The sequence below is a fragment of the Strix aluco genome, chromosome 27 (genome assembly GCF_031877795.1).
Source record: "Strix aluco isolate bStrAlu1 chromosome 27, bStrAlu1.hap1, whole genome shotgun sequence".
In the NCBI taxonomy this organism is placed as follows: Eukaryota; Metazoa; Chordata; class Aves; order Strigiformes; family Strigidae; genus Strix; species Strix aluco.
In genome coordinates, this window is record NC_133957.1 from 2,446,621 (window position 1) to 2,460,722 (window position 14,102).

Here is a 14,102-nt window from a genome sequence, read left to right on the forward strand (position 1 = left end):
CAGGGTACCCCCTGGACACCTGGGTCCCCTCAGAGTGGGGCTGGGGACTCCCCAGGTGCCTGGTTCCTTCCAAGACACCCCCCTCTGTCACTCCGTGCGTGTGTGTGTCCCAGGCACCATCATGACGAGGGCTGCGGGATCCTGGCCAACGGGCAGTTGAACTCCAGTTCAGCCTCGACAAGCTGCAGGCTTTAGTCCCCTGCCATGTACAATCCACACCACCCTCGGCTGGTGTGTGGCCCAGGAGAGGGGTTGGAATCACACCAAGCACCAGGCGGCCCCGCAAGTAGGGGGGGAATTGCCCCACCACAGCTGCTTCTCCCCTCTCGTGTAGACTCATGAGGACAAACCTGCACATCTTGTTCAATAGTTACTATAGTGTTCACAGCCACGTTCTTGGAGAGGCTTGAAAAAACCTCACCTGAATTAAGGCCAAGCACACAAGCATTTCCATAGCAGTTTTAGATAGGACCAGGTACCCTGAACGTGTTATTATATTGGGTAAGAAAAGGGGCTCCTGTGTTCATGGAGGTGCTGGGAATGCCACAGCATGTCCTAGAAACAGGAAGGAACGAAGGTCATTGGAACCAGGCGTCAGCATGGAGTCAGCAGGAGGAACCCTGCTGGCCCCACCTAATAACCTTCTGTGGGGAAGTGACTGGCTGGGGAGACGAGAGGAGTGCGGTGGCCACTGTCCCCCCAGACGTGAGGAAGGCTTTCTGCAGCGTCTGCCAGAATAGCCCCGTGGAGACGCTGAAGCAGCGTGGGCTGGCTGAGGAGAGGGGGAGGTGGGTAGAAAGTGGCTGACCGGCCAAGCCCAGAGGGTGGTGAGCAGCGGCACCAAGTGCAGCTGACCCGGGGCTGCAAGAGGAGTGAGAGGTGCCTTCTCCTCCTCCAGGAGGAACTGGTGGTCACCGAGCTGCGGTAAGACCCTCCGGCCCAGCTGCCCTTGCCCCATCCTTGGCCCTGGCACAAGGGCTGGGACACCCTGACCCCAGGCCCTGGGACCTGGGTGCTGGATGCACCAATGCCCGTCCCAAGGGTGGGGGGGAGCAGGGCTCTGCCCCAGGGGGGCACCCCAAGGAGGCCACCTCCAGCTCACTGCCTGCCTCTGCTCTCTGCAGAGGTGGCACCACCCTGCGCCCACAGCTCCACCTGGCCCTGGACCAGCTGTGGGTGCTGAGTGACGGGAAGGAGGCGGCGTGGGAGGAAGAGGTGGAGGGTGTTGGCAGCCACGAGGAGAGGAGCTCCCTCATCTTCCTCTGGCCCAGGGGCTCCTGCGCTGCCGCTTTCGGGTGAGTCGTGGTGCCACATCCCACAGCCGGGCAGGAAAGGTTCCTGTGAAGGGCCTCTGCCCCCCGTGCAGACCTGGGCAGGGAGCGGGCAGCACGGCGGCAGGGAGGGATGGCGGGCATTTCTGTGTCCTGCATCCCCTGGTCACCTTTTGGGCCCCAGAAGGGAAGGGCCAAAGCAGCTGCTCTGGCAGGACAGAGGGAGCCAGGGCTTGGGCAGCGGCTGTGTCCCACCCCACAGGGCTTCGTCCTGCCCCTGTGTCCTTCCCCACGGGGCAGGGCTGTGCAGGCACCCGCCTCTGCCCAGGGGCTGGGGGGCAGCGGGGCCTGACGCTGTTTCTCCTCTTGCTGCAGCTCCCGGGCGCTGAAGGAGCTGTGGGTGCGCACATCGCTGGGGTAAGCTGGGGGTGCTGCAGGCACAGCCAGATGGGGGAACACGGCTCCCCCGTAAGGAAATAACTCTTCTATTATTTCCTTATTACCTAGAAGGACATTTTCTATACTGCAGTGTCCTTTGGTGCTCACAAATGCTCTGGCTGAACCCAACTCTTTCACAGCATTGCAAAGGATATGTCATTGTGGAGCACTTTTCCCTGTTCAGACAACGACGTTCTTACCGTGGGTCTTCACGAAGGTAAGGAGAGCTCAGAAGTCAGGGTTGATCTCCTGTAGAGTGATATAGGTCGAATAAAGGAAAAACTAGTCAGGAGCTCTGGTTGTGCTGCACAAAGTGTTTTTCTAAGAGCAAAGAAATGGAAGCTAAAGGAAGGAGAAGTTGGAGGAAAATCCTGGGGATGACCAAGAATGTTAGGGGAGGCTGTGACATCTGCTGGCATATCAGCTCAGAGCTGCTGTGGCACACGACTCCAGGTGCACACACTCGTGCTGTCCTTCACCTCATTACTCTGCGCGCTGCGTTTTGGCCCACACGGGAAAGCCGAATCGGCCGTAGGTGGCTGAGGTGAGGCAAGTGCCACGTGTGGGAGACGCGGCAGCAGCGAGCGTGAGTCAGAGGGCAGCACGTGGGGAGGAAGGGAGCGGAGGCTCGGGCCGTTCGGGGAAATCTGTTATCCAAACGTTCCTGGCCTGGCTGGCATGCCGTTAGCTCACAGCACCGGGACTGTGTCTCTGCGGGGTGTTTCTGCCTGGTCTGGGACAGGAGCAAATCGTGACCAACGCAGAAAATGCAGGAAAGCAGAGCAAATTCTGGAGGGGGTTAATTCGAGGTGCGGGGGAAATGGTAAGTCGAAGCGTTGCTGCCTGGTTAAACAAAGACTTTAATCTGTTTATTGAATGTGGTACCGTGGCAAGGTTTCAGATCTCACAGGTGCCAGCACTGGTTTCGTAGCCAGTGTTATCACAAAAAGGAGCACCAGGATCTCTCCCTCTGCGAGCTGGAGGTGGGTGGTGTGATCCACGGGTCAGAGGTTGGAAATGCACAAAGCAGGGTGTTAAAGCCAGGCTTTAACTGTTTTTCAAAGCTTGGCATAACTTGGCCAATCCAATAATCCTGTTCAAATCCACCATTTTTTTTAAAAAAGTATTCTTCCAGAATACTGGCAGGCAACCCACTGTCACGTCACTGTGCAGTGGGCTGTGACGTCAGCAAGCAATGGAATGTGACCTCACATCCCTCCCTGCAGGCTCTGCCTGCGCCCGGCCCAGTCTGGCTCCTGCCTGGACTCCTGCCGAGCGTGTCTGCGAGGTCTGGAGGGTCGAGCCAGGCTGCTCCGGGTGCTGGGTTGTGCTCTGGGGGCTGCCGGCGGCAGCTCTCAGTGCCCGTCCCAGAGCCATCCCCTGTGTTTCCCCGGCCCTGCCTGGGTCAGGCAGCCGGGCACCGCCAGGCGCACTCGCGGCAGCGGAGGTGAGCTGTGCGGGGGAGCGTCCCCCTGGGGCGGCCCTGGGACAGGTGATTGGACTTGGGGAGCCGGGAGGGTGTCCTTTGCCACGGGCCTGGGCATTTCTTCCTCCCCTCCCTCCCCTCGCTGGGACAGCCAGTGACCGGGGCCACTCTCACTTTGGCAGCACAGGACACCTTTTGGCGGCGCCGGCGCCAGTGAGCGGGAGCAGCTCCTCGTCCTCAGCACTCCCCACCCCGCTGCAGCACGTGAACGTGGCCATGGAGTCAGAGCAGATCTGCCCCATCTGCCGCGACGAGCGAGATGACGCCGCTTATGTGATTCCCTGCTGCCACCGGTTCTGCCTGGGCTGCATCCTGCAGTGGGCAGATGTGAAGGCAGAGTGCCCGCTCTGCAGGGGACCGGTAGAGTCGGTGCGGTTCGCTGTGCCGGGAGGCAATGGCTATCGAGAGTGTGCCATCATGCTCCTCCAAGGGTCGCCTGAAGCCAGCAGCCAGGCCGACACAGCTCCCAGCCACCTGGCCGAAAACAGCCCCCATCGCCCTGTGGCTTCCCCTCCATCCTCTCCGCAGGGGACACTGTCCCCAGATGAGCAGGACGCTGCAGAGCCAGAGGCCGTGGGTGGCATCCTGCCCGAGGGCTGGGCAGGATTCTTCCAAACGCAAGAATATTTCCTCGATCCCGTGCTGTTCTGGCTGCGCCGGGAGCTGGAGGCGATCTATGGGTCCCAGTGGTGGCAGGTACAGCGTGCAGAGGGCAACATCCTGCACGCCCTGTGCATCCACGGCCCGGCTGCGGAGGCCATGGTCCGGGAGCTGCAGCCTGTCCTCGGGGAACACGCAGCCCCTCTGGTCCGTGGCATCATCGACGCCATCGAGAGCTGCAGCGAGGACATCTGGACCCTGCCGTGCTCCCCAGCTCTGGGGGAGGAGGACGACAGCTCCGAGGGCAGCTCCAGTGCCACCAACTCTGGCTGCAGCAGCTCCCGCTGCGGGACTGCCAACACCTACGCGACCTCCTCCAGCAGCCCTGAGAGATCTGACAGGGAGGAGGAAGCCACCCTCTGTGGGGGTCCCGGCCGCCCCCCATCTGCGCCCGTCCCGGCAGAGCAGGAGCAGCCCCAGGAGGAGCCAGGGCAGGCGGTGGCGGCAGGTCCCTCTGCTCCCAGGCAGCGCAGGAACTGCTCGAGCGGGAGGCCCAGGCGTGCCCCGAAGAGGAGGGCCCCCGGCCCCCAGGATTCTCCCCAGCCCTGCAAGAGGCCGCCCCGCCGGCAGCACTAGCAGGGCTGCAGCAGGGCTTTATTCAAGTCCAAGAAAATAAATTCCTGTTTCCCTGACCCTGTCTCCAGGTGCTGCTTTCTCCCCCTTCTCCTGGTGCCTTTCCCTGCCCCACCCTGTGCCCCACCGTGGTGGCCCCCGCCTGCTGCTGACTGCCCACGGGCACTGGAGCAGCGGGGAGAGGCTGCAGGGCGTCACTCTGTCCATACTCTTCATTCCTTCCCCAGACGCCTCCAGCTCACGGCAGGGGCCTCTCCCAAAACATTGCTGCCTCAGTCACCATCAGGTTGGGCTTTTCTTCAGTAGTAATTGTCTCATCCACCTGAAATGAATCTCTTTATAAGTTCTGTCTTATAAACAGTGTGGATGCTGGGGCAGTACTCCAGGTCGGCCCACAGGAATGTTTCAGAGCAGCAGGATCTCAGGAAACGGTTTCTGCACACCCGTGCCTTTCTCTGGGTTGCGCAGCAGAGGGAGGCACGAGGCCCGTGATGTGATGAACAGGCCCTTCCCTCATCCTTGAGAAACCACTGGGAAGACAGCAAAGAGATCACTGTATGAAGGACAGAACATTCTTCCAGCATGCTGGCAAAATCTGAGCTCTGTCCTTCTGCAGTGTCTCTGCAGGGCCCCGTGGGGAGGCTCAGGGCTGCCACACGCAGCTCCGTGGGCTTGGACGGGGCCGTGGGCTGTCACCTCCTCTGGCCTCCTGGCCTCAAGCAGGGTCAGATCTGCTCGTGTTCTTGCAAGGTGTTGTTAAATCCTCAAAAGTCTCCACCTCTCCTGTAAGCACCCTCTGCCAGGGCTTCATCAGCCTTTACACCAGAAAGTTTGCCCTGAGCTCTAACCTGCAGCATCCCTGCTGCTGTTGAAATCTGCTGTTTCCCGTCTTGCTCACGGCTGACGTTCAGCAGAGCTGCTGCTCTTCAGCTTTCTGGCTGTCTTTGTGCTGTGTTCCATCTCTTTGGTCCTCTGCTGCAGAAATGCAGAGCCCAGTTCCTCCAAAGGCTGGATGGCTCCGTTGGCTCCAAACTTCTCCTACGTGTCCATGGTACTTCCTAGATTGCTCGTCATTCAGCCCGTGAGCTCGCTCCTGTGGAGCCGAGTGCCCAGCGGCCTCCTCAGTGATGGGCAGAGCTGAGGGGTGGCTGCTCGTGCCTTGGAGGCTCTGCACCGGCTCGGACATCCCGTGGACCTTTGCTGTCATTTAATGAGACACGGTGTACATCCAGCTCCTGATTCCCTGCAGCTCCCAGGCCTGTTCCTGCAGGGCTGCTCCCTGGCCAGCTGTTCCCACCCCGTGTCACTGCTTGTTTTGGCATTGCAGTCACTGTGCTGGGTGTCCCTGGTCTCGTTTCCTGCAGGCAACATCCCTTCACATCGGTGTGTGCTTTGAAGATGGCAAGTGCTGTCCATCGTGCCTGATGATAAAGAAATCTGGCTGCACTTAGTGGTGAACATGACTCGGTCAGAAACTGAGCTCAAGGTATAAAGCTGTGTGGTGTGTACGGTTTGATTCAGTAAGTGTAAAAATTTGCTCTGCTCACAGATTAAGGGCACCGAAGGTCCATGTATCTTCCCCAATTCAGCAGCTTAGCTGTGAAAGCAACACCTCCTCCCTTGGTTTTACATCTTCTCAGCTCCTCTCTTCGATGTGGCACAAGCACAGCGTGATGAACCCAGTCACAGGCTGTACATCGACTGGATTTCACAGCGGAGCGGTTCATAGCAGCAGTTTGTAACGTCCACGCTCACCCTCTGACTGCCTTAGCCCGTTGCTTCTCTCGACAGTGAGTTTGGCAGCCTGGCTTTTCCTGAACAGCCGGGCTGCTGATGGATTTATCCAAATCTGGGTGTTTCTTTCTCCACGTGCTGAAAGCAGTGGAAGAGGTTGTTGGTGCCGTCTGTGCTCATGGAGCTCCTGCGGGGAAAACGTGTCGGATGTGTTTTCACGCTTGTGATGGGTGACCCCTGAATCGTATCAACTTTAAATTGGGTAGTGTCCGTCCTGGGTTGCTCTTCTGCTCCTCCTTAAGGGATTATACAAAGCTTTTGCTCTGTGGGGAAGTTCAAGAATTTATCAGGAACATTTCTGTATTAAACAAGCCTTGTTTTTGTCAATATGATCAACTGTAGCAAGCAGTATATGGGGCTTTTCTGCCAGCGGCACTACTTACTTTTGATAAGTATGTGTTATTAAACCCATCATTTGACAAATCGTCTTGCCGATCTTAGGTTAATAGGAACAATAGTGATAAAAATGTGACTTTTTTCATACAGTCCTTCTCATCCATAGAGGGCAAAGCACTTTATAAAGGACAGTAAGGTTTGTTATGTGCCTTTGTAGATGGGGAAATGACTATAGAAAGATTAAATGACTTAAAGACACATTTCATGTAAGAAACCAAGCTTGTCATGGACAGTGACTGTGAGCCAGCAATGTGCACTCGCAGCCCAGAAAGCCACCTGTGTGCTGGGCTGCACCCAGAGCAGTGTGGGCAGCAGGGCGAGGGGGGGGATTCTCCCCCTCTGCTCCACTCTGGGGAGACCCCCCTGCAGTGCTGGGTCCAGCTCTGGGCCCCCAGAGGGGGTCCCCCAGCTCAAGTGGGGCCAGAGGAGGCCACGAAGATGCTCGGGGGGGCTGGAGCACCCCCCTGTGAGGACAGGCTGAGAGAGTTGGGGGGTTCAGCTGGAGAAGGGAAGGCTCCGGGGAGACCTTAGAGCGGCCTCCCAGGGCTGAAAGGGGCTACAGGAAAGGGGGGAGGGACTCGTTATCAGGAGTGTAGGGATAGGACGAGTGGTGACAGTTTTAAACTGAAAGAGGGGAGATTTAGGTCAGATCTAAGGCAGAAATTCTTCCCTGTGAGGGTGGGGAGGCCCTGGCACAGGTTGCCCAGAGAAGCTGTGGCTGCCCCCTCCCTGGAAGGGTTCAAGGCCAGGTTGGACGGGGCTTTGGGCAACCTGGGCTAGTGGAAGGTGGCCCTGCCCGGGGCAGGGAGTGGGACTGGATGGGCTTTGAGGTCCCTTCCAGCCCAAACCACCCTGTGACTCTATGACAGGGCAGTGATGGGTTTGCCAGGTCTGTTAGTAACTCGGCATCTGGGTCTGTTGTGATCTCCTGGGCTTCCCCTGCTGACCTGGGCTGGGTTTGGTCCCTGCTCTGGCTTTCTCCAAGGGCCGGCAGTGGGGCCTCTCGCCGGCTTTGACTGACGGCGACACTGGAGATTCAGGGGTTTGTAAACACTCTGAGAAAAGGAAATACAGACCATCTCTTGAGACTGCGACCGAATTCTCGGCCAGTGAGGAGTGTTCAAGCCGTTATCGTTGTGTTTTCCCTGTGTTACCCCACGGGCTTTTCAGGAGAAAGCTCAGGCTGTGTGCAGTGAGGATTGCTGTGGTTGCTACCAGAGGCACCAGTGGAGAAAGGGTTGTAACCTGATAGTGGAAGGTGCTGCTTGTCATGGCACAAATACACAAGAACAACCTACCAAACCTCCAAGCAATTATTCCTCTCATGGGGTGTGTTCTAGTTGATTTAAAAGAAGGGAAAAAAATCCCACACAACAGAAACCACCATATGGACTTATCATGTCATGTTCCAGTGTGGGTCAAAGAGGTGAAATTCAGCAAAGTAGAGAAAAACAGGAGAAAAGACGTTGTCTGGGATCGCTGCCGCGTTATGGCAGCACTGGGGAGCGGCGCTGTGGCTGGTGCGCAGCACTGCCGGCGGCTCGGCGGGTCATGAGCGACCCACCTCTCGACAGCCTCGGCTCGTGTCCTGCCGCGCTCGGCCTGCTCGACGAGGAGCCTGATCCCGGGGACGGAGAGGTCGAGCAGCTCCGTGGACCCCCGGGTCACCTCTGCGAAGTGACAGAGGATGAACACGTCAGCCGTGTCTCGCAGGGCGGGGCAGCGGTAACACCCCGTGAGCCTCCAGATGCTGATGCAATTTTCCAAGCAGAGCTGGGATTGGAGGAACTCGCAGCACAGCCCGACGATGCCCGTGTCATTGAACTGCTCTGCTGCGATCAGCAAAGCTTCCATGCTGTCGGCCGTGACCGGCGCTGTCCCGGTGTAGGCATAGGCGATGATGAGCCTCATCGTGTCGGGTGATGTGCCGGGGATTTTATATACTGTCTTCTCGGCGTTGAACAAAGCCCTGAAAAACCAAAGCAGCAATGGGGGAAAAAACAGCTTTGCTGGGTTAAGCCTGGACCCCATGATCCCCTGGGCTGCCTTCCCCGGGCACCAGCGTGGGCAATGTAGCCATGCTGGAGGCCGGGGAGTGGGTTAGTGCCTGTTTGACGAGCTGGGGGCTGAAAAAGGAGTCACAACCTCCAGCTGCGGCCAGAGAGCGACAGGGCAAGGGGTCCCCTCACTTCAGCAAGAGCAGCAGCGAGTAACGGCGTCGTGTGGGGAAGGAAAACCTGGAGCCCGAGGGCGGGTGAGCCTGGCACCGCCTCGGGGCTCGTCAGGCACTGCCTCAGAGCTGCTGGGAGGTCCTGGGCTGGGATGAATTCTGGTGCCCAGGGAGGGACCAGGACCACGGGAGCTGCTGGGTGAGAGCTTAGTGCTGGGGGAAGCGCTGGAGATACCCCCAGGCACTGTGACCCAGGCCAGGAAATGCCGTCTGTCCCCATCCCCTCCTGCGTCCAGCACTGGCCTGAAATAGTCGCTGCAGCTACAGGGGACAATCTTGTGAGCCTCGGACTCGACGCCGTCCATACTGATGGTCACGTCACAGACTGTCCCCTCCAGGCAGAGATCGCTGAAGCTGGCACAAGCCATCTCCATCACCTGCCTCTCCGGGTGTGAGGACGAAGAGCCTGTGGGTGCCGAGCTGTCACCCCTGCTGCAGCCCGAGGCAGTGGAAGGTGCTTCTGCAGGCTTTGTCCTGTCCCTCCAGCACTACACAGCTCATTAATTCTCTTTTTGAGGATGAAGAGACATTTTCTAGATTCTCAGCACATCACGGAATTTCAGAGATCCTTGCCTACTGGTACTCTGCTCACTACTAATACGATTACTTTTGTTTGTGCCTTCTGTGCTCTTTCCCTGAGGAAAAGAAGGGAACCACTTGTGGTGGGCTGATCTCAGCCAGATGCCCGGCAGCCAGAAAAAGCCAGACCCAGGGATAGAACAGCTGATTTCAGCGGCGGCCTTTGGAGCAAGGACAGGGGTGGTTGGCACCGTGAGAAAGGAAGTGGGGAGGAGGGGATGTGGAGACCACCAGAAGAGAGAGAAGAGAAGGAGGCACTAAATGTCTAAGTGTAACCACTGCAAACGTAAGTTCAAGAACAAACTTCATCTGTTTGTTACAGAGCAGAGATGGAGCCAAGGGGTGACATTCCCCAACAAAGTGCTGCCCGGATGCTCACAGACACAGGATTTCTTAAAACAAGCTCATTTATTGGGTATTTACTTGGGGTAGATCCTGCGCCTCCAAGCAGGAGGAGCACAACTGTGAGCGTGGGGTGCCCGAGGGGTGGTCTCAGGGGCGCGAGCAGGAGGCGCTTGGGGATGTTGTTCTGGGGGCACTCGTAGGCGCTGCCCTGTCCCAAGGCTGGATGCGGCCCCGTCAGAAAGTTCTTGGGGAGGGCTTGGCAGGTGCAGCAGAGGTCCCTGCCTTATCCAGAGGCTTGTCTCCACCCAAGGTGCCACTGGGCTCTGCTTTGCCCTCCCAGGCCTCATCCTCCTCTCTCTGCTCCTCGGCACCGCTGGAGCTTCCCCACTGGCTGCCGCTGTCACCGTCAGCGCTGCTCTGCCTGGGCAGCCAGTAGAGCCCAAAAAGCACGAGCAGGGCATCGGCGGAGGCCCAGAACCACCAGTGCTGGCAGGCAGCGAGGAGCAGGCCTTCCGGAGCGAGGCCGCGCCGCTCCTGGCTGCTCTGCTCCATCTTCTCCATCAGCCAGGTCATCTCCTGCTGCTCCTTGCGCTGCCGCAGGAGCTCTTGTGTGGCCGCATCTTCCCGGTCACCAGCTCTCAGGGCGTATTGCGCGATGCTCAGCAGGGTCAGGATGCGTGTGAGTCCCACAGCCATGGTCTGGAGGAGGAGGGGGAGAGGGGCTCAGTGGGGCTGGGTGGGAGGGAGGTGGTGGCTGGAGCAGCAGGGGAGAATATGCCAGGGCTGGGGCCGGGTGGGAAAGGGGCCAAGGGAGCTGAGAGGCAGTAAGGGGGAGGGTGGTGAGCGCTGCAGGGACAGGGACATCTCCCCACAGCCCCCGGGCACTGGCCGTGGCTGGCAGCCCCGGCATCCCTGTGCCCAGCCCCGAGGGCAGCACCTGCCCTGCCCCAGGCGCTCCCCGCAGCAGCTGTGCCCTCGCCCCGGCTGTAGAAACCCCCCTCAGGAGCCAGAGCTTCTGCCCCGGCCCTTGTCCGGCCCAGCCTTCCCCCCCGCCGGCCTCACTCACCGCTGGCCCGAGCCGTACTGCAGGGCAGGAGAAGGAGGGGCCCTTGCTGGAGGGGACCCCGCTGCGCCTCAAACCCCAAGCCCCGAGCCCACGAGCTCTGGGTAGAGCAGCAGCTCTGCTACAAGGAGATCCCCGAGGCCTGCGTGGGCTCCTGCCAGGCCAAACGCGCCATCAGTGTCCCCCCCCGTGTCCCCAAAATCTCAGGGGGTCCCCAACCCCTTTTTTGGGGACATCCTGGTGTCCCCAGCTCAACACTGACCTCTTGGGTTGGTGGCCTCTCGCTCTCCTCCCACCTTCAATATCGTATTTATGGATCCCTGTTGCCCCACCACCATGTCCCCACCCCCCTGCCACGTCACTTGGGGTGTCCCCTTGTCCCTTGGGGTGATATCCCCATGTGTGTTCCCCCCCCCCCCATCAAGCTCTCCTCCAGAGCATCGCCGCTGACCCCGGTCTCTATCGGATGCTTCCACGTTTCAGCACCTTCATCTGGTAGGGGGTGAGTCCCAGGGGTGTCCCCAACATGTAGGGTGACACAGGTGTGTCCCAAAGGTGGGGTGGCCCACACACACTTTTTGGTGCCCCCCTTTCCCCCAGGTCCATGTTAACATAGTGCAGAACAACCTGGTGCTGCTCATCTACCTCATGGGGATGGTGAAGGCTCTGATGGACAACCCCACCCTCTACCTGGAGAAATATGTGAGTCTGGGGAGTGGTGTCCCTTCCTCTGGGGGATGTCACCAGCCTGTCCTGGTCACCCAGGGCTGCTGTAAACCCCCTGTGTCCTTCTCTGTGTCCCTCCATGTCCCCAGTCTCCACCAGCTCATCCCCATCATCACAACATGCGTCGGGAGCCACCAGCTCTCCCAGTCTCCCCATGTGAGGCCGTCCCCATGTCCCTGCCATGTCCCACGGTGTCCCTGTGGGTCATCACAGCATCATGTTTGTCTTTGGGCTTCCTGGGGAGGGACTGCAGCCGGGCAAGACCTGTTGGGGAGCTCAGTCTTCTTTGGGGATGCTCTGTGAGGCAGGAGGACAATTGCTTTGAGCTGCCAGTATTTCTGGAAGGATTACCGACACTTGCCTTCCATCTGGAATACTGTTCAGTGGCACTTGGGGTTTTTTTAATTAAAAAGAAAAATTAAAAAATAGGATGTGTGTGAATAGCTGTGTGCTAGATACAGTGAATAATCTCCTCCTTTTTGGAGTGAATGGCTTTATAATTAAAAATCTCCATTCAATGTTACAAAAAGGGGTTCCCTTGAAGATCCAAGTGCTTGCTGATGGATTCCTGGCTGACAAAATCCCCTCCCAGCTTGCTTAAACATTAAACCCTCTTTCAAGTGCCATTCAGATTATCTAGTGTGATTTCTTCCAATTAATCATAGTAGTGTAAAGTGTGTATTGTTCTTAAAACCTAGGGTCAGAAGTTCATAGAAGCATCTGTGTCTGGTTTAACTGAGTTAAAGCTCTTGTTGTGTCAGGTGGAGGGTTTCTAATGCCGGTTTTTTCTCTCTCAGCAGAGATGACCGTGCACATCTCACCCTCTAGGAGCCAGGACGCCACATCCAGGTTCCAGCCCATGCTGTCCCCAGAGCTTGTGTCCTTGAGGTGAGCAGGGAGGGGCGTCACCCCGCGAGGGGTTGGTGTGTTGCAGCAGTCGGTGCTGTGAGGGCTGAGGGATGGCAGCGGGGTGACAGCAGCTGTTGGGGTCCCTCATTTGCACAGCCCCGCCCCCACCCGCTGGGGAATCTCTGGGTCCCTGGGGCAGGTTTTGAACAGTCCCTCCCAGTTAGGTCAATGGACCCAGCACAGCCAGGAGATGCGGTGGGAGCTGCTCGGCCTGGCAGAAATCCCTCGGTACTTGTGATTCAGAAGAGGCAAAATTTGGACCCCCAGGTCTCCTTAGATGACCTTCAGGAGCTGGGGGCTGCAGCAGGGACGGGCTCTCTGTCTCTGGTCCAGTGACTGGTCCCATTGCTCACAGGAAGGGGAAGAGCTTTAACAGGTGAATCTGCCATTTCCCTTCTTCTGGGGGTTACAGGAGCTGTTCTGGACGTGAGGGAGGTGTAAATTCACCGGCTGAGCCAGACTGGGTAGAGCAGAGATGGGCTGTCGTTTCTCTGACCTCAGCGCTGTGTCTGTGCTGTAGCTGTAATCATCTCTGCCCGCACAAGTCACCTGGGGGCCTATTTTGTTTTAAAGGAGATATAATGATTAAAGTCTGTGAATCTAGTGCACAGTCTGAAATGAGTACTCGGGGACCAGCAAACTCATCTCCAGACAGGAGCATTTTATCCTCTTGCCCACCAAGTTAACCGGTGCCACCAAGTGCTTCCAGGAGGCCCTTTCACAGTCGCAGTTGTGACCCAAGTGTGACACCCAGTGGCTGGGATTTTCTTGCTTTGAACACAGTAATCCTGGCAATGCCCTTCCGCAGCCCCGGTGGCAAGGGGAAAAGAGAAGCCAAAGGACTTTTTTCTGTTTGCCCCTGTAGTTCTCCTTCGGCTTTTAAGGCACAGCTGCTCTTGGTGCAGCGCCGGCGGTGGTACTTCAGGCGAGGAGGGCGTCAGCTCTCAGCCCTTGGCTTTTGCAAGGGGAAAAACGGTGTGTTTGGTGGGAAGTGCCCTTGCACCAAGGGAAGCTGGAGCCTGGAAGGGCTGAAGATGAAGCTTTGCCCTTGCAGGCTGCTGAGGGCCTTTGGAGGTTGTTGGTGGCCATGTCTTGTGGCCAAGTGCCATCTAGTGAGTCCTGCAGGTATCGCGTTTGGAGACCGAAACTGGCTGTGATAAGAAGTGCAGGGTTTGGTTTTTTTTTTTTTCTCACCCAGTTTGGAAATCCCTCTTCGTTTTTAGAAAGGAACAACAGGAAGGAAGCAGGAGGTTTGTTTTTCTGGTCTGAAACCCTCATCTCTCTCTCCCTGTAGTAAATACTTCCCGCCTCACGTTGTGTACAATATAGGTGATGTTATGAGCTGTTTTATTTGGGTATGGGAAGAAAAAGCTCCTACAAGTCCGTGTTTTTAGGGCCGTGCCTAGAGGAGGCAGCACACAGAGGCCTCTTCTGCATAGTGCTGGTGGCCACTGACACCAGCTCTCTGGTGTGCTACATCACCCGCTTCACCGATGAAGCCTTCGCCTCCCTCATCTGCCTCATCTTCATCTACAAGGCTCTGGAGAAGCTGAGTCACCTGCAGGAGATCTGCTTCTGTACATCATGTGCTCAAGGGGAAAGTTGGTTCAAATGAGGAACAAGCGGTGCCTC

At 57.8% G+C, this 14,102-nt stretch overlaps 1 protein-coding gene across 1 annotated transcript; it reads right to left on the reverse strand.

The window, feature by feature from the left end:
• Nucleotides 1–8,019: 8,019 nt before the first annotated feature.
• On the reverse strand, nucleotides 8,020–9,283 carry LOC141915808 (kelch-like protein 10). Its single transcript, XM_074807683.1, has 2 exons — nucleotides 9,092–9,283; nucleotides 8,020–8,587 (listed from the first exon to the last, which is right to left on the reverse strand). Exons 1-2 carry the CDS (start codon nucleotides 9,220–9,222, stop codon nucleotides 8,020–8,022), a joined length of 699 nt encoding a protein of 232 aa, XP_074663784.1. The 5' UTR covers nucleotides 9,223–9,283.
• Nucleotides 9,284–14,102: the final 4,819 nt, after the last annotated feature.

Coding starts and splice junctions, on each gene's coding strand:
- LOC141915808 (XM_074807683.1), bottom strand. CDS start 9,222: ATGGAGATGGCTTGTGCCAGCTTCAGCGATCTCTGCCTGGAGGGGACA. Junction 8,588..9,091: donor AGCTGCAGCGACTATTTCAG/GCCAGTGCTGGA, acceptor TTGGTTTTTCAG/GGCTTTGTTCAACGCCGAGA.